The sequence below is a fragment of the Felis catus genome, chromosome X (genome assembly GCF_018350175.1).
Source record: "Felis catus isolate Fca126 chromosome X, F.catus_Fca126_mat1.0, whole genome shotgun sequence".
Classification (NCBI taxonomy): domain Eukaryota; kingdom Metazoa; phylum Chordata; class Mammalia; order Carnivora; family Felidae; genus Felis; species Felis catus.
Window position 1 is genome coordinate 31,242,562 of NC_058386.1, and position 26,291 is coordinate 31,268,852.

Here is a 26,291-nt window from a genome sequence, read left to right on the forward strand (position 1 = left end):
GAGCTTCCCTGCTGCTGGTATTCCCCCAGGAACCTCAGAAAGCCACGTGTATTACCACTGCTCTTGCAAGTGTTTCATGTATAAAATGGGATGAAGGTGCCAAGAGCCAAGATGAGGAAAGACTAAGCACCTCTGAGGTCACACTCAATTAAGAGCTCACACTGAAGGCTTCTAACAAGAAAGAAGAGTGTAGTTGATGGTCCACTTCCTGCTGTACAAGTATAAGATGAAAGGCCCTTTACAAAAGCAGACATGCTAAAAATTGTCAACACAAAGTACAAGCACCAGTACCCTGAAGACTTCACGAGGATGTCTAAGAACATGCAGCTGATCTTTCGCATTAATGTGTCAGAAGTCGGCCCTAGAAGCCACTCCTGTGCCCTTGACACCAAGTTGGGTATTACCAGCAAAGGGAGAGTGAATGTTGGAGGGGGTTGCATGAGATTGCACTCCTGATCCCATTCCTGGGTGTAATCTTCATGACTGGAAATTGTGCCACTGAGGAAGAGATCTCGGAAATCTTTTTTTTTTTTTTTTTTTTAATGTTTTACTTATTTTTGACAGAGAAAGCACATGTGCAAGCAGGGGAGGGTCAGAGAAAAAAGGGACAGAAGATCTGAAGCAGACTCCATACTGACAACAGAGAGCCCAACATGGGTCTTGAACTTGAACTCGGGAACTGCAAGATCATGACCTGAGCCAAAGTCGAACGCTTAACTGACTGAACCACCCAGGTGCCTCACTTAGAGTTCTTGAACATAGTAAGGATATATGCTGGGAGGAAGTAGTTAACTTGGAGGGAGCCCATGAAGCTCATCACCAGAGATTTGATGTAGGTAGAGTACCTGGGGCAGGTTCTCCAGGGGGAAAAAGAGAGAATCTCAAGCAGGCTCCATGCCCAGCACAGAGCCTGCCTTGGGGCTCAACTGTGAGATCATGACCTGGGCCAAAATCAAGATCAGACGCTTCACTGAATGAGCCACTCAGGCACCTCACAATGTAAAAATGTTTAAATTATAAGTTATATGTTCCACAGAACCAATTGCCTGAAGCAGATCAGGTGATATTCAGGGATATTATAGCCTTAAACAGATTTTTTTTAAAGGACACATATTAAATATCAAAATATTTCAAAATGCTAGAGAAAGAATTGAACTTCATGTTCAAAGAAAAGGTAAGAAATAATGGAGATAAATATAAAACCAATGAGTCAGAAGACACAGTACAGGTAACTGAAAAATGCCAATTATTTTTTTTTAATGCTTGTTTATTTCTTTTGAGAGAGAGAGACAGACAGTGAGCAGGGGAGGGGGAGAGAGAGAAGGAGACAGAGAATCCCAGACAGAAAGATAGAGTGAGCAGGGGAGGGGGAGAGAGAGAGAGAGAGAGAGAGAGAGAGAGAGAGAGACAGCACAGAGCCCAGCGTGGTGTTCAAACTCACAAACTGTGAGACTATGACCTGCACTGAAATCAATAGTTGGATGCTTAATTGACTGAGCCATCCAGGTGCCCTGAAAAATGCTAGTTCTTAAAAAAGATATTTATGACAGATGATTTTATAAATATTATCAATTTCAAAATAAAGAAAGAGAAAGTGGTATTTGTTAAATAATATTCTGTAAAATATAGGTGCAGAGGTGATTTAAATACTATAAGTGAACACTAGAAATATGCTATAAAAATATATCAGGATAAACAAAGGGCAGACAAGGAAATATTTCTACCTAAAGGAGAATTTCAAGTAATTAGTTTTTTAAAAATGGGAGAATGAGAGAATTATAATTCTACAGTCCATAACAGAGAATGGGTAACAGTCATAATTAGCAGAGTCCCAGGATTACCAAAAAGTAAAATACACAGACAGTACACTAATGGAAGTCTAAACCATCACCTGTGGTGTGGTCCTCCCTAAGAACAAACATTTTGATTAAAAAAACAGAAAACAACAACAACAACAAAAACCAACAAAACACTAATCTGATCAAGCTTCTGCTTAAAATTATTGGTGATTGTTATGCTGAGTGTCATATAAACAGGGTACATTGTACTGTTTTGTGCACTATACTGTATGCTTGAGAATTTCTGTGAAAAATGACTTATTGTAAATGTATTTAAAATGTACCTTAAAAATCAAATACTCAAGTGAAAATGCTATCTTTTAGCAAAGTGTAAATTACAAAGGAGTTCATTAGAAACTGAGTATTTTATCAACAAATACAAACTGAAACTAGTCTAAAGATATCCTGAAAACAAAAAGCATAGAAAAATGACAAGAAGTAGGAAAAATGCACAGAGAGATAATATTCAGTGAAAATATGATCACTTGCATATGTAACTTCATATGACCTCAAAAAATCAGCAGCTTTCGAAATCATTCATCACAGTCCTTTCCATGCATAAATTAAGTATTCAGAATACAATTTATGTAAAAAAATAAATCTGACTGGTGAAGAAAAGGAATAGATAGTGTGATGTTTCTGAGACAGCCCACCACCTGCCCTGGTCCCTGCCTGCATTACACTCCAATTATCCCATTTCCCATTAAGGGTAGGACATGACTCAATCCAAGCTCTGCAAGGGTTTCAGTAAGAAACCTTATAAAGAGTTTGCTGGGATATGACATTTTCTAAGAAGCATTAATAAAAGAGAAAGAAGCCATGAGGAGAACTCCATGAATGAAGACAGAAGAATGTGGAAACATGCAAATGTACATTAAGGGATGAATGGATAAAAATATATGTGATGGAATATTATTCAGCCGTGAGAAAGGAAGATATCTTGTCATTTGTAAAAACATGGATGGAACTTGAGCACATTATCCTAAGTGAGATAAGTGAGAAAGACAAAAACTATATGACACCACTTATATGTAGAATCTAAAAGGGTCAAACCAGTAAAAAACAGAGTAAAATGGTGGTTACCAAGGGATGGGGGAAGGAGAGGTAACACTAATATTGAATAAGGGTATAAAGTTGCAACCGGGAATAAATAAGACATAGAAATCTAATGCACAATATAATGCAGACACCAAAATACCCTTCTTATGCAATGTAACCAGTAACACAAGAACAGCATTTTCCAACATGTAAATATACCAAATTAATACACAGTACACATTTCGTTTCCACAATGTTATGTATTTCAAATTTATTCAATAAAAAATATTTTTAAAAAATTTTTGAGTGACGTCAGAGGAGACAAACAGCAAAGAATAAAGGGAGGTCACACACATGGGCCAGTGCCATATTTGAGCTCTAAATATCCACCATCTGTGGCATTTCCTCAGTTCCTCTCAAAGGCTCTAAGAAAGTCATCGTCATGAGAGGAATCAACGGGGAACAAAAGAGGACTGATTCCAGGGCTGACACAAGGCAGCAGGAAGACAACGTGACCCGTAGGGACGTACAACAATCTCCACTGTGAAACAGCTCTGTGCACAGAGCCCTGCCCCTGCTGTTGGCCACACCTCCCATGCCCCTCCACGCCCTCCCTACGCCCAGCCCCACAGGCGTAACCGGATGTCCCACCCCCTGACTTCCTCCCACAGGTCTTTCGGCTGTGCGGGATTCCATCTTAGGCCGGTGGAACCAAGTCAGCCGCCGAAAGAGTTCCGGTTGCGCCTCGGCAGCAAGTAAGATTCCAAATGAGGACTGAGGGGACCTCCTGCCACAGAAATGAGGGGACCCATTAGATGAGAGCCCCAGTCCAACCCAGGGAGGCGCCAGACCAGTCTGTCAGGCTGATCTACCATGCACTTCCATTTTGGATCTGTTTAAGGTGAAAGCTTTCTGTGGGGGGGCTAAGAGTCCCCTGACTTACTGCTAGTCCAGAAGAGGCTCCCGAGTGAGTGCTGAGGAGACCACTCACCCCAGACAGCGGCGGGCTCACCGAGCCTCAGCCCTGACAGACTTCGGGCAGGGGCGATGGGAAGTGTGGCTGACTTCTGCCTCCAGAGTCTGAGGGAGGTGAGAGCTTAGTCTGAGGTAGTTGTTGTCACGTCGACAAAGGCAGGAGTCCTGGCGAGGACCCCGCGTGAGTTCTCATGCTTCCACTGATCCCGGGTAGCCGTTGTGGCACAGCGTCAAGCCTGTGTAGTCAGCTCTTGATGCCGGTGGATGGGGTGGCTCCTCGCTTCCTTTCTGGGTGTCTCAGACTTGTGGGGCCTCGATTGGAAGGTGGAGCGTCAGGTGATAGATGGCAGTGGTAATAACACCACGCAGTATTCAGGTTGCCTAGCGCATGTGAGGATTGTAGGCTCGACCAACTGATGGGGGAGGAGCTCCACGGAGCCCTTCCCCTGTTGTCAGCCCTGAGAGGCGCAGGGAAGGGATGGTGGGCAGAGGCGACTTTTCCTTTCCTCCTCTGGGGCTCAGGAAGTTAAAGGATTTGTTAAGTCAGCAGGAGTTCCAGGCCCTGGCAGAGGTCATTGAGCCATATTTGAAGGGCAAACTCGCCACATACGAGTGTAGTTGCACAGATCACAGGGAACCCTTGGGAGATTCTGAGCAGTGATAGCCAGAGGAGACACCCAATCACTCCTCCATGGCGTTCACTGGAATGTGAGGGCTTTTATTGTCAATGGCTTGCCAACAGTCACAGCAAGCGTCCTGAATGAGGTCCAAAGGGCTTACTCACCTGAGAACAAAGGGACCCCTAGAATGCCTAGCTCCTCCTATTACTCCAGGAAAACCCCAATAAAGGTGGATACATGGCATCCTCCCTAAACTTCTTGGGGTGACTCAGGAAAATAAAGCACTCTTGTATCATGAGTGATTAACATCACTTGGCAGACTGGTCCTGCCTGAGGCCCTACCAGTAGCCAAGGCAAGTACTTTGAGTGCATACTGAGGAACTGCTGACCACAAGAGAATGGGGAAGACAAGCCTAGCCTGGCCCTGTTCAGTGCTGAGAGGCTATGGGCAAGGCTCTATGGTAGTCGTGACCACTAATTACCTCTTCCCCATCTTGAGGTGAAGCCTTTGGTCTCAGGGGGCAGTGCTAGTTCAGGAAATGAAGGGATCCCAGGATTTGCCTGTATTCAAAGCAGGGCAACGGACTGAAAACCGGGGGGGGTGGGGATGGGGGGGAGGTGGGCACTGACACCAGTACAAATAGCATCCACAGAATCTATCTTCTGTTGTCAGCCCTGGGAAACCCCAGGTAGGCTTTCTGGAGGAGGTACCTCCAGGGTTCCTGGTCTTAGGAGATGTGACTTTGGTCTTAGGGGCACCGCCTCATAGTAGCATGGGGAGATGAGCCAGGCCCTGTTGAATGCCAAGGTAATGAACTTGAGTGAGGATTGATGGGAGCACCCTCAGAACAGAAATGGCTCTGTAGAGCCAACCACACCTGCCTAGTGTGATCCCTGAGAATTCTCAGCTTGGGTTTGCTAGCTGCATCCTCCGGAGCATTAAGACTTCCTCCTTCATGCCCTTCTGGGACACAGCAACCAGGAGTCAGGAAACCTGTGAGGCCCTATAGCAGTGTTGTCATGAGAAGTCCATTGGAGACAGCTCTTAATCAGTGCCACCCCAGTTGAGTTTAGCAGCTGAGGCTACTCACATCTGCCTTCTTCCTCTTAGGTGGCGATTCCCCATTGCCCACCTTTTTGTCCACACTCCTGCCTACTGCCATCCACAAGAGATATCATGCCTCTGCCCCAGAAGAGTCCACAATACTCATGTGATCGATGCCTTCCAGCCCACAGTGTGACCCAGGGCCTGGAGGATGCAGACGACTCCAAGGCTCTGGAGGAGACCTGTCTCTCCTCCCATCCTCTAATGCCTGGCACTTCGAAGGAAGCTCCTGGTGTTGGTATACCCAGCAACCCTAAGAATCCTCAGAGTTTCTGCTCCTCTTCCATTGCCATCGCAACCACCTCAACAAGTGAGCTGAATGAGGGCTCCGATAGCCAAGAAGAGGAGGATAACACCTCAGGGGCTGGGCCAGATGCCAAGAATGTGCCCGTAGATGCTCTAGATAAGACGGTGGCTTTGTTGGTGGATTTTATGCTATTCAGGTATCTAAAGAAAGAGCTCATGACAAAGGCAGATATGAAGATCATCATCAAAGGGTATGAAGAGCACTTCGCTGAGGTCTTCCTGAAAGCCTCTGAGCGCATGGAGATGGTCTTCGGCCTTGATGTGAAGGAAGTGGATCCTATCAACCACTGCTATGCCTTCTTCATCAAATTGGGCCTCACCTATGATGGGGTGCTGCATGGTAAAGAGGGCATACCCAAGACGGGTGTCCTGATACTTATCCTGGGTGTGATCTTCATGAAGGGCAACAGTGCCACTGAAAAGGAAGTCTGGGAAGTTCTGAAGTTGACGGGGATATATCCCGGGAGGAAGCACTCCCTCTTTGGGGACCCCAGGAAGCTCATCACCCAAGATTTCGTGAAGGGAAAGTACCTGGAATACCGCCAGGTGGCCAACAGTGATCCCACACAATTTGAATTCCTCTGGGGCTCAAGAGCCCACGCTGAAACCACCAAGATGAAAGTCCTGGAGTTTCTGGCCAAGGTTCATGGGACTGACCCGAGTTCTTTCCCATCTCAGTATGAGGAGGCTTTGCAAGAAGAAGAAGAGACAACCCGAGCCAGAATGTAAGCCATGGCTATCTCTACTTCTGTGGCCACTGCAAGTTTCTAGTGCCAAGTCCAGTCACTTCTCTTGCCCCTAGTGAAGCCTGAGGCAGGTTCTTCACTTTGTCTTTGAGAAGGTCAGTTACTGTTCATAGAATTTAGGTCTGTGATGAGGTGAAAGCAATAGTTTATATGTCTATGTGTTCCTATATTGTATAACTTGAAAATTATTTTTTAAACTTATGCATTTGTTTAAATAGTGTTTCTTTTGATATAGATTCAATTAGTCAAAATCTCCAAGTTTATGAAAGTATAGGTCACAAATTTAATGCTATGATGAGGTTTAATATAGTGTGAGTTTTGTTATTTTATTAAACTAACTGTGAAACCATCTTAAATAATTACTTGGAAAAGATAACTTGGAACTGCAGTAGGTATTTACTGCAAATCTGAGAGTGATCAGTTTTAAGGTGGTTGAGTTCAATAAATAGAAAAAAAAATTGTCAATCTGTGGCCCCCTTTTGCCTTTTATATTTTTTTTATAAAATTAGATTATATATTCTTTAATATGCTGAACTTGTTTATGGATATATAAAAATAAATGTCAATATATTAGACCCCCTGTTTGTTTCTTTTATTCCCCAAACCTTAACTGAACATTTGCTTTTGGAAATCACTATGGTGGTCTTGGAGATTCTAGCATTAACAAGACCTACGACCTGCCCTTTTAATTTTTATCTATAGGATCAGCAATCCTATAATTATGGTGGGATATCTTCTCATATCTAAGGGACAAGTAAAAGAAGGAGTTAGTATGTGAGTGGAGGTGTTCCATTTGGGACTGTAAAATGTTAGTGCCCTGGAGAAAGTAAATTTGGGGATTGGGGAACCTGGAATTCCTATAGTGAGTGTTAATTTTTAACTTAAATTTGGATGTAGGCAAGCTGAGCCTGCGGGGGGTGGTGATCAGATATTAGAGCTTCAGAGAGTTTGTCACTGAATTGAGACTCACAAATCCTGATTGCAAAACTGTTCTTTTATTTACTTTGGGTAATGGTTAAAAAAGACATAAATCTCCATTGGGGCAGGAATACAAGTTGTTCTGTGATATTGTCCCTGTGCCATTGAACATAATTCACAAATGAAGTTTTTAAACACTTTTTTAAATGTTTATTTATTTATTTGGGGGGGGGGGTGGGATGGGGAGTGGCAGAGAGAAAGGGAGAGAATGAAACCCAAGTAAGCTCCATGCTGCCAGTGCAGAGCCTGACACAGAGCCTTTATGATCTCATAAACCTCAAGATCATGACCTGAGCTAAACCAAGAGCTGGACTCTCAAATGAGTGAGCCACCCAAACACCCCCACAAACTAATTTTTATACACATAGTCTTCGAAAAGTTTTGAGAGATAACTGATACTTCATTGAGATAAGATACCGGGAAACCATTGGGTTGGCTTTTGTTGCCCTGGCCTGGGAGAGCCTGAGACTACTCCATTTAAGGCGTACTTTAAATAAGTTATTTTCAGTGTAATTTTGCATAGTCTAAGAAATGCTTATATTTTTATGACTGTGAAATTAATGAGAATAGGAGTGATATGAATGGAACAGAAGCTAGGGAGGCAAGTACTTGGTCCTTGTCACAAATTCTAGGAATTTTGAGTTGCATCCAGATGGAGAAGAAATTCTCTATTATTAACACAACATCCGAGGGGATATATTTACTGAGGTTTACTTGCTAAGTAGCATTTTGGTTGATCTGATATTCCATGCCCTGTAGTACTTCATGTTTTTTGAAACAAACTAGATTTTTAAAAAATCACTTAGGTGAGGTTGATGGGATCTGTGGTTAAAATAATTGCAGTAATAACTGTCATTGATTAAAGACCTAAGTTATGTCAGACACTATAACAGGTGCCTTACATATATATTGAATTCTTTCAGACAGTTCCATATGACAAGGCTTATCAGACTCTTCAGATGAAGAACCTAAGATTTACAATGCTTGGGAATGTGCCCAAGTGCACAGGTCTGGTATGTGACAGAACTGAGGCTAGAGTTGTGGTCTGAGTTCTTCTGGAGCCCACTTGCTTCCACTCCTCCTGCCTGAGGCTCATACTCTATCTCTAGATTTATTTCTCTTCTCACTATTCCATATTGCCTGTTAGGATAAAAAGGACTTTGAATCTCAAGTACTAAACACACATGTCAAGAACAAAAGTGAAAAATGATAATCAAATGCAATTTGGGAATTGTCTGTAGGCTTCACTTACCTAGGGTCCTGCTGCCCTTAACCCCAGGGTTTCTTCAGATCTGGCTGCCCAGGGGCTAGAATTTTTGTCCAGTTCCACCTTGTTTGTGTGTAGGGGTTCAGAATATGTCATCCCAGAATATACCACTGGAGCATATTGGTTATTTTCAATTAAAGGTACCTGAGAAACAGCCGGTGCAGGAGGGACATTACAACTCCCCTTTATCCCCCTAAAAGGAGAGAAATCTCCCATGTGAAAGATGCCCTCCCTGTACCAGGAGGATAGAAGGCATCTTTATCACCAGAGATAGGGAATTGGGAGCCAAGAAGTCTATATAAATAAATCTTGTTAATTCTTCACCATTTACTTCCCCTAGCCCGAACCCCTCTGCCCTATCAATTCTTCACAGAATTAGTGTTTGTCTAAAAGCTTCCTGCTTTGGTTTCCTCTTTTAGTCTCACATCTTTGTAGGGCTCCCATACATACCTATGTATGTAATTAAATTTGGTTTTTCTTCTTTTAATCTCTTTTTATTACAGGAGGCTTCTTAGTCAAGTACCTGGAGGGTAAAAGATAAATTATTTTTCCTCTCCTGCATGTGCATGACAATGCCCTTCTCCTCAGTGTTCTCCAGTGTATTCTTTTATCCAAATTTGAACCTAAATCTGTTGACCAGATCTTCATTGCATCCTCCTCTGACATTGACATCCTGGTCCCAGTTGAATAGCCCAGAATCATTTGCCCTTTCCCTGACTTAGCAATATCCCGTTCCAGTAAAAGATCATTTTGACAATAATATTTAGACCTGGTCATCACTACTGGGTGTCTTTATCACATTCTCAAAATGATTTCCAGATGATCCAGTGAGTATACTCTAATTTGACAAAGAAGCTACTAGTTTGGGTACTATATCTCTAACAGATAGGATTTTGATGTTTGTGGTAGAATTTTAATGGGATTTTTAATTTAAAAACAAGAAAAAAATCCTCCCATTTCTTCAATGAGAGTACATTTTAAGTTAAATTTGAATATAGAACAAGATGAGGCTGAGGGGACTGAGGGAGCTACTGGACACAAAACAATGAGTGAGCTTCACTTGGTTAAAAACCAAAACCTTTCCTGTAAGTGTTAGATGAGGAAAGAACATTGAAATAACTAAGTAAGCAAACATCTGCAGTGTCTCAGTTTCTGTAAATTCTGGAGTCCTTCTAAGAAGTACAATATGGTTCTTTGGAATTATCTTTGGACAATAGATGATAGATAGATAGTTAGAATCTTGGTTTTAAATGCACGTAATTGCATTTGTGCAGATATCCAGGCATTTTCAGTCAGGTGATAGATAGCAGAGAATGGAAAGGTAAAGTTTTGTCAATGCACCAAGAGTAAGGAGAAAATTCTCAGTGTACTGTGATCATAGTGGTTATTGAAAAGGACTGTGCATAATGGTGCTTTTGAGTCAAGTATGACCAACACTTCCTGCAAAGATATACAAGGTCCTTTTGAAAAATATATCTGACTCTGTATTGGAAAACACCTGTTACAAAGTAAGATCTCAAAAGTTGGAGAATCCCAAAAACATTTTGCCTCCTCGGGAACTCCACCAGAAAATGAAGAAGGTTATGGATGTAACAAATTCTAGTGGCCACTCTCTACTAGGCCCCTACTGTGTAAGAGTTTATGGGAGAGACTACAAGTGCTCATCAACAACATGTCTTCCACTCTTTCCTGGGTACATGGGAAGACTACCGTGCCAAGTTCACTTGCACAAAGTTCACAAAGCATCTTGTGACGAGCCCTTGCCAATGAAATATGAACATAAATGATGTTTGTCACAGGCCAACGTATTTGAGAGCCAGTATGCCACCATAATGTCTTCCATCCATTCAGCAGCAAACATGGGGACTATATGCTGAGATGTGGAAGTACAAGATGGTAGCAGCCTAGATCTCTGTTACCTGGTAACCAAGATTCCCTGCCAAATCAAAATTAGATTTTATGTGCATAAGGTAGACACTTTTGTTATGCTAAGCCATTTAGTTTTCAGGTATTGTCACTTCCATCAGCTAGCATAAGCTTTATCTAACTCATACACAGCTACTATTTCTGTTGTTAGGCCTATTTAAATATTTTAATGACAAAGCTGATAGTGTACATATTCTTGGTGCAAAAATGTTAAAAATACAGACAAGTCACAATCTTTACCCTTACAATAGTCTTTCATAATTCAGCCACATTCTCAGAGATAGCCACGATGAATCTAGTATATTATTTTACAGCTAATTGTAGGCTTTCTCATACATAGCTGTGTTATAAAATTATTTGTGATTTTAAAATATAATGGGTCATGATATACATATTATACTGCCATAAGTCTTTCACACTTAATATGAATGCATGATCTTTCCATGACAATACATATGAATGTATTTCACTTTTATAACTGCTCCCATAGTATGCATGTGCCATAATTAATCATCTTCTGACAGGCACATAATTTTTTCTCATTTCTTGCTATGACTTATAAAACTGAAATATTTTGAACATGGTTTATTGGACTAAAGTATATTGTTCTGAGAGAAGATGAAAATTAGGTTAAAGGGGAGAGTGTATGGAGATTGTAGATTTTTATAAATATTGCCAAAATTTCATCCCCAAATACTGTACCAATTCATATTCTCACAAATTAATGCATGTTAATGGCATAAACACACATTTATTATTTTATAAGTTAAAGGTACTCAATTTGAGAAGGAAGGATTTAATCAAAACGACCAGTTGACAGGGAATGGGACCAGACAAGACACGTTTAATGAGGGATGAAGATCCAGAGAAAGAGCAATGCCCAGGGTCCATGAGAGAGACTACATGTAAATCCAAGTCCAGACAGCCTAGAGCAGGCTGGTAGTCAAAATTCTGAAACCAGAGTTCAGTGTACGATGGAGAAAGGACCAGAAGGAGAGATAGTGGGGAATCTGTGTGGAGTCCAGGACAACTCTCATGAATAGGCTTGGGACATCCTTGAATCACCACTAACAGATGGAAATTATATGGTTATCTGAGTGGGGAGATTACTGGATGGAAGGACAAGAAATAACTGTCATTCTGTTGAATTCCTGAAGATACTGTTAGACCAAATATAGCTGTAATGTTACTAGAGGATGTTACTAGTGGATTTTGGGAAAGCTACATGTCTTAACTCTTCTGGTGGTCCACTGAACCTTTGCCCATGTATCGGGCCTGGGATCTGTGTATGGTGGGTCCTCTCCACCGAGGTCTAGGCTACATGAATGTTAGTGTGTAGTGATAGACAGCTGAGACAGGAAAGAAGTACCAATGAGTAGTGGAAGGCAGCATGCAAGTACAATGAGAAGGAAATTTAAAGGGGGTACCCTAGTACTAATTTCCTCATTTGCTCTTCAGGTAAAAGCCTAGCTGTGGACATGTGTCCTAAAATAATCCAGATGGTGTCCCCATCACAGACTGATTCTCATGTTTCCTGAGTTTGTGGCATCCACCAGAGAGTGGGTATCTTCAGACTTTGATCACTGGCCTACATTACCAACAGATACTGGCTCAGGGAGAGGGTTAACCTGAGGTGCAGAGATTTGCAGGTTGGATTCAGAACCTGTGGTGATTGTACTCTTGCCTTCCGAATCGACTTGGTGATGGGGATGTAAAGAGTCCAATGCAGGGGGCGCCTGAGTGGCTCAGTCAGTTGAGTGCCTAACTTCGGCTCAGGTCATGATCTCACTGCTTGTGGGGTCAAGCCCCACGTCGGGCTCTGTGCTGACAGCTCAGAGCCTGGAGCCTGCTTCAGATTCTGTGTCTCCCTCTCTCTCTGCCCCTACCCTGCTTACGCTCTGTCTCTTTCTCTCTCTCAAAATAATTAAAAACATTAAATAAAATTTAAAAAATTAAAAAAAAAAAGAGTCCAATGCAGGAAGCATCACATACCATCCTGTTGTGAGCATTCCCAACTCCAAGACAGTGTTTGAGCCTGCACCCACCACAGGTTGCTCAAATAACTATATATACCATTTATAATGGGGGCAGGATTTTTTCTTTTAGCTAATTAATTTCTAATGTTCATTATGATACCAGATTTTAATTTTAATTCTCATATTTATCTGTAACATGATTTAAGTTGCTGTTTTCCATTCTTAGGAAGGAAATTAAAAAAAAGAAAAAAACTCAGTTGTTTAAGCATCCAACTCTTCATTTTGTCTCAGGTCATTATCTTGGGGTTTGTGAGTTGGAGCTCTGCATCAGGCTCTGTGCTGACAGTGTGGAGCCTGCTTGGGATTCTCTCTCTCTCTCTCTCTCTCTCTCTCAGTCTCTCTCTCTCTCTCTCTCTCTCTCAAAATAAATAAATAAACTTAAAAAAACCATAGTAGGCTCAACATGAATTATTATTAGTTGATAGCCCTGGAACTCCCATAACGAGCCCTGAGACCTTAAGGAAGTCATTTGGTCTAATTATGTCTACTAACACAAAGACAATGAACACATCTGTTCCACAAAACTTTAGTATTTCATGGAGTAGTGGTGAGAGGTAGATAGGGAGAAAGGAAACTGTTCAAAATAAGGAGGAAAAAAAAATGTGGTCTCCATTCCTCTTTTGCAATGAAAGACATTTTTATTTTAACTACTGGGCTTCTGTGTAAATTTTGTTTTAAAAAGGAAAAAATATGTAACAGTTCAGTTTTTAGAAAACCACTATGAAAACCACTGAACAATATGATAACCATTTTTTTTTTCTGGGGCCAACATTTTATATTTCCACTAGTAATACATATGTACAGAAATACTTTTTCAATTATAATAGCTACTTTTTGACATTTTTCTGTATCCTAGAGATTTGGTTGAAAGTGTTGGTAAATAATGACATTCTATGACTTAGGTACTGTCATTTTATGATGTTGGTTCACAGGGCAAACTGTACCCAACACTTCAGTTAGCAATTTCCAAAAAGGTTATTTTTTAAATGGAATTTAAAGTCAAAAGGTGTTGTAATTGATGCTCTATATGACATTTATTTTCAATTTTTAAATTTTCTTTCAAAGAAACTTCATCTGTATTTGTGAAAAATAAAAGCCATGTCTGTATACTCTCGTATATTATCTTTTTTTTTCTTTTTCTTTCTTTAACTTTTAAAAAGTATTTATATTCGTTCCAGTTAGTGAACATAGAGTGTTATATCAGTTTCAGGTGTACTATATAGTGATTCAACATGTCCATACACCACCCGGAGCTTTCATCTGTAGTCTTAAAGCCCAAACATTATTTCTAGTAAAAAGATAAATGGGGAAAGAAAGCATGTTTCCACCTAAATATGCTTTAATTTGATTTTTAACATCACAGCTAAAATTTAAGTTTAAATATTAGCTAACATTAGTATAAAATGTTTTAATGATAAAAAGAAATGCAAATATGTAGATAGCAATAGAGAACTTGTAATAAATTAACTGTAATAATACTTAATTTCTTAATCTTTTTGTTAATGTTTATTTATTTGTTGTGAGGGAGGTGCAGAGAGAAAGGGAGAGAGAGAATCCTGAGCAGGCTCTGTGCTGTCAGTGCTGAGCCCAGCATGGGGCTCGATCTCACAAATTGTGAACTGAACCTAAATCAAGAGTCCATTGCTTAACCAGCTGAGCCTCCATTTGCCTCCTTAATTTCCTAATATGATCAGTCTTCTCCAGTCCCTCACAAGTTTAAGAATACTTCGAATTCTTCTGAAGAATTGCTTCAAGTCAGAAGCCCTCTGCAATGTAACTGCAGCTCTAGGCCAGTTAGCCTGTGGACCCAAAGTCCTTAACTAGTATAGCATTTAACAAATTATCCTAGGAAATGCTGCTGAAAAAAAAAATTCTAATAAATATTATACCTTTTCCTCCAACTAAAATGGGAAAAAATTCCATATAAGAAACTACATCTTAATGTTTGCTAGCAAAAAATCAGAAGGTGGTTGCTCTTTTCCTAAACTAAGCCCTTTTTAGATAGGAATGTGTTTTTTTTTTCCAGTTTATAACTTAAAACTTGTAAACCATCAATACCACCTCACAGAGGCTACACAATTATTTTTGAAGACAGTGACAATTACAAATAAAAGATCATCAGAAAAAATATTGACAGGTTTTGCAACAAAGGTGTAAAATTATTTTCCTCCCTATAAAATATGAGTAAATATACAATATAGTCTTAAGGAAAGGAAAAAACATGAATTGGACTAGTATGGTAAATTAATTACTACACAGAATAAGGCTATATCAGCCCTTTCTGTCCTGAGAAAGCAGTATGAAGAGACCTATAAATCTGGTTGATGATTTTATGAAAACTAGTGAAGGAACAGTCTTAGATAAGCAATTTTAAAATTACGCTAGAAAATATTTCATAAGTGTTAGTAAGGTACACATGGTTGGAAGAAAATTGAGATCAATGTTCCTTGATAAGAGATTTTCCCACCAAAGAAGACACCTATAATTGTGAGTCACAAATTGTACTTTCAATTTCTCCTGTGAATTGAAAAGTATATTTCTACACAGCAGCTCTAGCACATACAAAAAACTTTAGTGGTAGGGCACCTGGGTGGCTCAGTTGGTAAAGCCTCTGACTTCTGCTCAGGTCATGATCTCGTGGTAGGTGAGTTTGAGCCCCGCATAGGGTTCTCTGCTGTCAGTGCAAAGTCCACTTTGGATCCTCTGTCTCCCTCCCTCTCTGCCCTTCCTCTGCTTGCACGCATGTTCTCTCTCGCGCGCTCAAAAATAAAATAAAATAAAATAAAATATTTTTAAAAATCTTCAGTGGTTAATTAACCCAGTTTAAGAGCACTTCCATTATTATTTCCCTTTTATATCCTCAGCTGAACCTATCTAATTGGATATATAAACTGCTCCCCAAAGGAGAATTCAGATCACATGTTTCCACTTAGGGTGCCAGTCCTCTAGTGCATAAAATGGATCTTGAGTGGTCTTGAAGGATGGAACTTTTAAAACTGCTGAACTTTGATCCTCCGTTTCTGCAAAACCATCCATTTCATGCATGAAAATGAAAGAATGGTTATTTCATTGCAGGTGGTGATTCTTATTAAGTGAAACATTTTCTTTTATTATGTCTTTTATTGTGGGAAGAACATTTAACATGAGATTCTACCCTCTTAACAGACATTGCAAGCACAGTACCATATTATTATTTATAGGCAACATGTTGTATGGCAGATCTTTAGAACTTATTCATCTAACATAAATGAAACTTTATACCGGTTGGATGTTGGATATGTGCATTTCCTTGAATGTAGTGGTGGTATCACAGGTGTTTGCATTTGTCAAAACTCATCAAATTATAAACACTAACTATGTACAACTCTTTGTATATCAATTATATCTTAGTAAAGCTTTTTTAAAATAATAAAAAATTTTTTTTTCATACTTCCAAACCTTTCACCTAGAGGGAACAACACATAGGTACTTACAGTGAATTTGGGCTTATTAAAAAAAAAATCTAAAATCTGAAAAAAAAATGTGTCTTGGGGCCTAGAAGTAGCTACACCTGTATCAGCATGGAGGTGGGAAAGTGAAATGAAAAGGTTTCCCCTTCTTGGGAAGTATATAGGGAAACTTCCATAAATGGAGACAAAAAGCATGAGCATCAGGATGAGATTTGGGTCACAGGTATGAGTGGCCTAATTTCAAAAAAATAAATAAATAAATAAACCAATAGCATATACAGATTAGTTAAAATATATTAAAAGAGTTGAAACATTGCATTACTTTAAAAAGTCACTAATTGGCAATGTCATGAAATATAGACACAGCAAACAGTATATTTAGATAAATCACAAGACCTTAGCCTCAGTGTTAAACGATAAATCAGAGTGGTTAAAATATAAATGAGGAGTATTCTAAAAATAACACTGACCTCAAAGTCTCAAAGACCCCATAAAAGCTCGTCAGATGTCAGAAAGAATATTGTACACTATAAATAATGATTAAAGTGACTAAGACATCATCTCTGCTTTGAAGAAATACGTAATTAAATAAAAGACAATGACAAGTAGACAAACTACTGTATCATTAAGTAAAAGATGACAAGGGTATTGAAGCAAAAGCCGAAGGGAGGAAGTGGCCTTTCAGAGGGTCACTGAAGAAAGCTAGCATTTTGAGTAATCTCTATGCCCAATGTGGGGCTCGAACTCACAACCTCGAGGTCAAAAGTCACATGCTCCACCAACTGAGACAGGGACCCAGAATAATAATGCTAGCATTTTGAAATGGTTGTGTTTGGAGCAAAGGAAAAGGTCTCTTCTATCAAAAGGGGAACGCAGGATAAGGCAAAGAGATAGTGTTTGTTCATGGAAGAAGTACCATTTAGCTCATGAGAAAGAAACAATGAGACAAGTGGGTGGTTTGGATGCCCGCACAGGGGACTTTGTGGACAAGAGATGACAGGAGAAGGACAACAATTCAGGTAGATTAGACAGGAGAGTCTGAGGGAAGTAATTTTGTCATCAAAGATATTATAATAATGCAGGAGAGATAATTAAACTGATAAGATAAATTATAAAGGGGATTGTATTTGAGATAAAATTCAAAAAATGCAGAGGAATAACATCAGAAACAATAAATAACCAGAATGTAAGTTGCAGTCAAAAAGAGTGCCAGCTTCAGAAAAAGGAGGTGCTCTTTCTATCAGTTTATAAGGAGCCTAGGATCTCCTAGGAAAGGGTGAAGCTAGTGGAGGATGATTATTTACAGCAAAGAAGCTTTGCAATTGGTGTGAAACAGGGATTCAAAGACATAACACTTCATCAACTCTGTCATTGTCAATGTACAGGGAACTCTGCACTTCCATGAAATGAAGATCTGTTACATCTTAATGACATATAGTCAAGTTACCAGTTGAAAATAATCTAGGCCTGGCCTTGGAAACACAAATGGTGCAAGAGCTGAGGAGATCTAAAATGTCATGACATATATAAATTTCTAATCCAGGGGCGCCTGGGTGGCGCAGTCGGTTAAGCGTCCGACTTCAGCCAGGTCACGATCTCGCAGTCCGGGAGTTCGAGCCCCGCGTCGGGCTCTGGGCTGATGGCTCAGAGCCTGGAGCCTGTTTCCGATTCTGTGTCTCCCTCTCTCTCTGCCCCTCCCCCGTTCATGCTCTGTCTCTCTCTGTCCCCAAAATAAATAAACGTTGAAAAATTTAAAAAAAAAAAAAAAAAATAAAAAAAAAAATAAATTTCTAATCCAAACTTCAACTACAACAACCTACACAATTTTCTAAATGTATATCACTTGTGCATGTTCTATATTCTAGCCATGCCATTTCCTCCTAGCAAACATCTTGTCTCTCCTCTTCTGATCCAAGTCTAATACATCCCTTAAGAACCCAAATAATTCCTGCCTCATCAAAAAGTCTTTGGTTGGTAGATTTAGATTATATTGATCTCTTCCCTTATCTTAATTCTACTCTCCTGCAAGTCTCCCAGTCAGTTTGTATATACTTCAAAGGCAAATTATTTTTATGTCACCAAATTCCCCCAAAAGAACAAAATGTTCAAAAATAGTAAGCATAAATGTGGAAAATTTTTGATAATTACTCTTGGCGACTTGATGTGAAAGGCCAAGTAGAATTCTAACAAAGAGGCCCAAAGACAAGAATATATGCTACTACTATAGAGATTGACACACATATACTTAATTAAACAAAAATGGAAAACTTTCATTTTACTACTAAAATAGAAAACGATAGGGGCGCCTGGGTGGCTGAGTGGGTTAAGCACCCGACTTCCGTTTACGGCATGATCTCGCAGTTAGTAGGTTTGAGCCCTGCGATGGGCTGACAGATGTGCTGACAACTCAGAGCCTAGAGGCTGCTTCGGATTCTGTGCCCCCCTTTCTCTGCCACTCACCTGCTCGCACTCTGTCTCTCTCTCTCTCTCAAAAATAAATATTAAAAAATTTAAAAAAAAGAAAATGATAATACATCTATACGAATGCCATTGTGCTTTTAAAATTTATTCTTAGAGTATGAGTAATGCTAATAAAGTACTCAACCTTTTTCTCTTGGCTTATGAAACCCTGACCCCTATTAGGACTACTTTCTAATTAAGCACACGTGGGTGTATATACACTTCTACATATTTTTAGAAATACAGTAGATTTATATGAACCCATATTTTAGTTTCCACTCTGTAATAATATCCCATGAAAATTTTTTTCAATTCATACATTAAAAATGTATGAACAAAGCAATAATACAAAGGAGTAAAGTAACAAAGATTATTCATAAAATGTTTCTAGAATGCACACTATAAAGGCACTCAATTGTATATGGCCATATGAAATACAGTTTCATGAAGAACTTCATTAATAACTTGGCAATTATGCAGCATTGTTCAGGATTGTTCAGTTATGTACACACACAGAGAAAATGGGAATAAAACTCACCACTGTGCTTTTTAATAATCACTTTTATTAATTTCATCCTGAATGCTCACATAACATGTTCTGGATCAGACACAGACTTATTCATTTAAAACACAAATTTACCTGGGGCACATGGGTGGCTCAGTCAATTGAGCGTCCAACTTTGGCTCAGGTCACAATCTCACAGTTCGTGAGTTCAAGCCCCACATGGGGCTCACTGTTGTCAGTGCAGAGCCCACTTCAGATCCTCTGTTCCTTTCTCTCTCTGTCCCTCCCCCATTCATGCTCTCTCTCTATCAAAAATAAATAAACATTTTGAAAAAAATAAAACACAAATTCATTTAAATGCAAATAATAACCATGTTCTCTGTCACACCCTGATTCTTACTCCTGGGGTCACCTGCTGAAAGCCAGGTCAAATGTCCTGTACTTACAAACTTTGAAGTTATTATAATCAGTGATGAATGGAGAAAAAAAATGGATTTTTTTTCTGCTTATTTACAGGAGCAAGAGGCAGCTACCTTTTCTCCCCTTCTTGCAATGATAGAGAAAAACCTTTGCTTTATGGAGATGGAATGGGAAAAAAAAACCCGAGTTCTCACTCTTACCTTTAGATACAAATACACCTTTCCCAGTGCCAGACAAGCCCTGATGTTCCAGGACTCTAGAACCTAGAGATGTCTCCAAAGTCTCGTTTTCTGTTGACATGCAAATATACACCTCTTGATTTAGCTAAATCTCTCTGGACTTATAACTTCCCAAGGCTTGTTCTTATGCTAGGATCCCAAATGTAAGCAACATTTTTTTCATGAATCTCCAGCTCTGGCAGGAATACATTTTCTCTACCCCTTATACTTACAGTATATCACATTAAAAGCCATTAGTACTCATGGGATATGCAAACTTAACAATATAGTGTAAAAAATGTGGATAAAAAAGATGTGTCCTCAAAGGAGACATATAAATATTGAAATAAACTATGGCCAACACATCTGGGGGTCAAACTGGGACATGAAGAATCCTCTACACAAAGCAGCAGTCGGGGAGCAAAGTGAGGTGGGTTCTAATGGTCTGATCCTGGTGTATATATAAAATATTATTCTCACAATGGCCAGTACAGTCTTACCTCCACCAACGTTACTGTCCTCTCTGGAGAGGGAGTGAGAAACACAAACACACAAACAAGTAAATAAAAACCTCAAAGGTAAGATTTTGAATTACTGAAATTCAGGTTTCATGGAGATATATTGAAACCCAGGAAACACCTTTTTTTTTTTTTTTAGCAATGATACTTAACTGAAATGTAGCTTTTTGCCAAAGATACCTTTTCCCCCACACCTCTCCTGAGTACAGACAAAGATAAATACTGTATGTATGATCTCACTTATAGGTGAAATCTAAAAATTAACTCTTAGAGAGCAGAAATGGTGGTGGCCAGGGGCTGGGAGGTGGGGGAAATAGGAAGATGTTGGTCAAAGGGAACAAACTTGCAGTTGTAAGATGAAGTTCTGCAGATCTAATATATAGCATGGTGACTACAGTTCACAATACTGTTACACACTTAAAAATTGCTAAGAGATTGGATCTTCAATGATCTCACCATACACACAATTGTACTTACATGGTGATATATGGGTTAACTAGCCTCATTATGGTATCATTTCACAATATATACATGTATCAAATCATTATGCTGTACACTTTAAACTTACACCATATTATATGTCAATTATATCTCAGTAAAGCTGGAAAAAAGAAAATAAAAGAAAAAGAAATCTAGGTTTCCATCCATCCACTCATCCATTTGTATATAAACAGAGGAACAGCCTATAATGCTGTTCACTCAGTATTAAAAGTTGATGAATCATGCATGGTGAGATTTTTCACATCTTTTTTTTTTTTTTTTTTTTTTACTTTTCTGCCATCTTTGAATTGTAAATATTGAGTATGCATTATATTTTCAGAGTTATTCTTCCAATTTTTAAAATTGCCCCCCAAATTTTGTTCCAAATGAAACAGAAGAGTAGTTGCAAGACCTTACATAATTAGCTGCTATATAGTGAAGACAATAATTGCTAGAGGAGATCAAGGGAGGAAGAGATCATTTTGGGCTGTCTTGATGGGCATATAATTTTACCAATATTAAAACAAATATTTAGGCCTAGGTACATATGGGGGATTAATGAAAAATAAATAATAAGTATATCACATTACAAGTATTAAAGATACAAGCTATGTAATTTATTGTATACATAAATTATCTTATAAAGCAACCAGGAAATTACTATTTAATTTTATCTCTAATCATATATTTGAATCAGTGTTTTGCAACCCTCACTGTGCATCATAATCATCTGGGCAGCTTTAAAAAACTATAAATGCTGAAGATGCACCTTACCAATCTCAGTTGGTTGGGAATAGGTCCCAAGACATCTATAATTATTTAATCTCTCCAGATGATTTTTATATGCACCCAGGTTTGAAAAAACACTTCTGTGGCCGCAACGGGAAGAGACTTTGTGAGAACTCCAGAGGTCTAAGTTAAAGAAGTCTAACGTTAATATTACAAAGAAGCAGTAACCCACATAAAAATCATGGGCTCTGTAGTCAAACTGCCTGAATGTAAACCCAGGTATACTTTTTATCAATTGTACGTTTCCAGGAAAGTCGCTTAAACTCTTTGTGCTTCATTTTCTCCATATGTTTAATAATAGTAGTGATAATATTTAATCATGATGTTTGTTGTACGGACTAAATGAAACAAATATATGTCACATGCTTAGTCCTTTCCTGGCATTCAACAAATGCAGGTTATCATTATATTATTAATCATGGGTTTGTCAAATATTCAATCAAAGTTAGGGCAAATTATATTGTTAAACAACAAAAGTTTAACTGAGTAATTTAAAAGATTAAATTGGCATTATTGACCAATCTGTGAATCAGGTAGCATCTCAAGTAGCAGATAGAAATGAGCTCCATCAAGCTGTAGAAAAGGAAAGGTTTTTAAAGGTATCCAGGGAGATGGGGGTGAGGGGAGGGAGGAAATTATTAGCAAAGAATGCATTGTTTTAGGCAAGGTCGGTCTCCTAAGGGGAACGGAAAAGGTCTATCAATAAATTTCCTAGTGCTGATATGATCAGGAAATTCCATGTTGACTGGTAAGGAATACATTCCTGGGAGGGGGGGTTGAAACAGTCAAGTTCAGGTATTAAGTCATGGTTTACTTACGGGGCTCATAACGTAAGTGACTCCATTTTGAGCCTGTGGTTTTTCTTTTTAACAATATCAAAGAACAGAATATAAGTGAAATCTCTGTGTCATTTTGTCTTACCCAGACATGTTTTCCTTACATAATACTGTAGAATAGCTCTTGTTCTTTTGTAAATAGCCCTGAGTCTACTCCCCGTCAAAGAACTCAAGGACATTTGGGATTTGTTAAAGCATTTTGAGTAAAAGCTACATATTGTGAGAATACCTATAGGGTGCCTAATGCCTGAGATTGATGGAAGAAACCCACAATTTTGCAGGCTAGAATACTATATATAATAAAACCAAAACAAATATATAAGAACTCACCAAAAGATACATTTTCTACACAAAAACTGATTATCCTGGAATGTGGTGGTTGGTTGTCTGCCTCATCCCCTGTTTTCTGTTTGCAATAGATACTACAAGCAATGAAACCTCTATCATGATTTAAAAAGTGTCACTGTTCTTAGAAGCTTAATTATTTCGGAGAGAAGCACTATGACATTTAAATTCTATTATATGTACTTGCATTGTTCTGAGTTGGATATTATGTTCTATTTTTATACCTATTTGTGCAAAAGTTTTAAGCCGTTTTCACTTCATAATATATTTTAAAATATTTTTAGTAATAAGTCGCTACCCATTCCACTATTTATTCTCAATGTTGTCTTGTTTTCACAACCTGCTTTTCCAAGTCAAATTTAAAATTATTTTACCAGCTTCCATAAAACTCCTATTGGTATCAAATTTCATGAATTTTACAAATTAACTTGGAGCCAATTGACATTTACACATTTGAGTTTACCCACAATGAAATATTTTATGTATTTCCACTTATTTAGGCTTTCTTTTATATCAATATGAAAGTTATTTTGTTTGCTTTCGTCATGTAGTATTGGTCCATCTTATTAAGCTTATTCTAGTTATTTTTATATGTTTTTGCTATTGAAGTAGAAATTTTTACTAAATTGCCTGTTTATTGCTGGCATATAGGAGAGCTATTGATTTTTACCAGTTTATTTAACAAATGGCAATATCGCTAAGCTGTCTTCTGAGTTCTAATGCATTTTCAGTGACTAATTCTGGGTTTCCTAGGTGGACAAGCAAATAATTCACAAGCCATTATCATTTTGATTTACATTTTCCCTTATTTATGCACATTAGTTCTTAAATTTTAAGATATCTTAATATCTTAACATTATTAAAAGTGTTTTTAATATTTTACTATTTTAAAATATTAAAATATAGCCTCTGGATGAGCACTGCATATTGTATGGAAACCAATTTGACGTTAAAATATATTTAATATATGAAAAAATATATAGCCTTTTAAAGCCTTCTTTATATAACCACACTTGTAAATTTGATATAGAGGTCACTGTACTTCAAATTATGGGTGGAAGAAAAACATAAAATTGATACTTTTCCATATGTGGTTTATATAATACAATATCAACTTCCAATAATATAGTAGTACTGCAGGTCCTAAATAAAAATTAATGAGATTGAATTATATTGCTGTTATTTCTGAGGTAAAAAGAGGGCTCTCTTTTCCCCTAGTAATGACTAAAAGACTTGCTTGCAGGACAATGACCAGTGCTGCTACTTACAGTGGTGTGTTGAATCATTTGTAAATAAGTTTTTAGAATTTAAAAACCAGAAAATGTAGAAAGGGTCGGAATTCACCCCAGACAAAAATGAGTTGGTAGCAGTGAGTCACACATAGAGAGTTGGGACACCAAGGCTTTTCTTTCTAGAAGCAGCTTTATTCGTGCCAGCACGGGCTCAACCCCAAAAGATCCAAAAGACTGAGCCCCGAACGCAGCAGGGGATTGCCTTTTGTACAATTTTTGCTCCTTTGTCTCCCATATGTGGCAAGATACAGTCTGAATGGGTGGTCTATGTTACAGAGTCATGAGGGATGTTGTGCAAGGGCACATAGCCAGGTTGCCTTCCCTTGTCTTGAGGTTTTCACCACATTCCTTAGGGAGGGGCTCTACCAAAAGCTAGGTAACACTAGCCAATGATGTCTCCTCTAATCTTTCTTTGTTGCCATGGTCACATACTTGAATGGGTTATACTCATCAGAGTAAAATCAGAAAACAATTTTTTCTTTCCACTGCCCTTTCAAACCCATTCTGTGTGCTGGTTCTTTCTGTGTCTTTTGGTAAAACTTCAGAAAGTCCTATAAAAGTTTTTGGTAGCTCCTACATAATAGAATGTCCTTCAAGCACTTTCGGTTCCTGGAAAATCTAACTTCAGTAATTAAATATCCACTTTAGTGTAATAAACACATAAACCTGATCTTATCCAATGGAAATATTTCCCATTCAATGGAAATATTTCTCCTCCTCTGGCTCAGATCTGTCTCAATCCCTAAGGCCTGCAATCTAGCAGGAGGTCCCCTTTATCTTTCACTCCCTTTTATTTCCCCCTTCATCCCACTCCACCTCAACCCCACTCCCTACTAGAGACACTGACTCTAGCTCTCCAGAGTCAGAAGAATAAAGAGAAAGAAGAGACAAACAACAACAACAACAACAACAACAAAAACCAAAAATCATTTCTTGAGTAGTCTACAGAGAATCCCAGGGTTATCCACAATGGCTGTTTTGTAGTGTTAAGTTTGCTTGCCTATGGGAGTTCTGTGGATTCCTCACATACACCCATTAGAAACTTCCAGTTATTTTTTTCAAAGTATGGGCAATGCGTTTTCTCCTCCTGCTCTCTTAGTCCTTCAACCCAAAACTCCTGCACATTTCGTGGTCTATGTTATACCGACTTTCCAATGGGGACCCCTTGCTTCTTCAGGCAGTTCTTTTGGGAGGGATCCAAACAGCATTACACCTGTTTTCTCTGACATTTTCCACATATGAAAACCCACTCAGGCATCCTGGCGCTACCGTCACTGGAATGCTGTTGCCTTTCAAAGCAACCTTCCTACTCTCCCTTTACTAAATCCTTTCAGACCTTCTAGTTATTTTTTCTAATACCAGTATTTATGATCCCCAGGTCCTGAGGACTGTCTCAGGTAAACTTCCCTATGTGGTCTCGTAGAGTCCCTTACCCTATTTGGGTTAGGGTGAAATGGATGCATCCTCTCCCTCCCCCCATGGGAGATGTACACAAACAACAACACATGGATAACTCTCAAAGCAAAGTCACCCCCACTCATCAACTACAACCTTTGTTACCTTTAGGATATGTGGCACAATTGCTTGGTTCTTGACCTTTACGTCCTCAAACAAAACTTGGAAAGCATCCCATTCAGTATTTGGCTGCATCCCCTATTCTGTCCATAGGGGAAGAGTTAAGATTGAAGCTATAATTACTGGCAAAATTTAATGTTGGTCATTTCATCTTAATGAATAATGCTGATAATGTTTTTTTAGTAATAATAGAACCCCTCATCTATTTTATTTTAAAAACTTTTTTAGAGCACTTTTAGGTTACTGGAAAAATTAAGGGGAAAGCACAGAAATTTCCCATGTATCTCCTGCCCTGTAATTTATTTAATTTTTTTTTAGTATTTATTAATGTAGTCATTTGTTATTGCTTACACATCCTAATGATTCAGGCAGATGGAGTCATACTTAGAATCCTTGACTCATTCTACTTGGTTATAACAGGTAGGTATGCATGTAAGAGTGAGAATAGCATCTGGTTATTGGTCTATTTTACAGCCTCCATTTTCTAGGAGCATGATTATTGCCTTGTTGATCAGTGCTTATTGAACCATGCCCCTAGTCCACTGGAGATGGTTTGCCTTTCTTTTCTG

General features: G+C 38.8%; 1 protein-coding gene across 1 annotated transcript; it reads left to right on the top strand.

The window, feature by feature from the left end:
* The first annotated feature begins 3,353 nt into the window (after window positions 1-3,353).
* Window positions 3,354-7,687, top strand: LOC101080432 (melanoma-associated antigen B16-like). The gene is made up of 2 exons (XM_006943647.4): window positions 3,354-3,631; window positions 5,583-7,687. The coding sequence occupies exon 2, from the start codon at window positions 5,649-5,651 to the stop codon at window positions 6,609-6,611; it is 963 nt and encodes a 320-aa protein (XP_006943709.1). The 5' UTR covers window positions 3,354-3,631; window positions 5,583-5,648; the 3' UTR covers window positions 6,612-7,687.
* The last annotated feature ends 18,604 nt before the right edge of the window (window positions 7,688-26,291 follow it).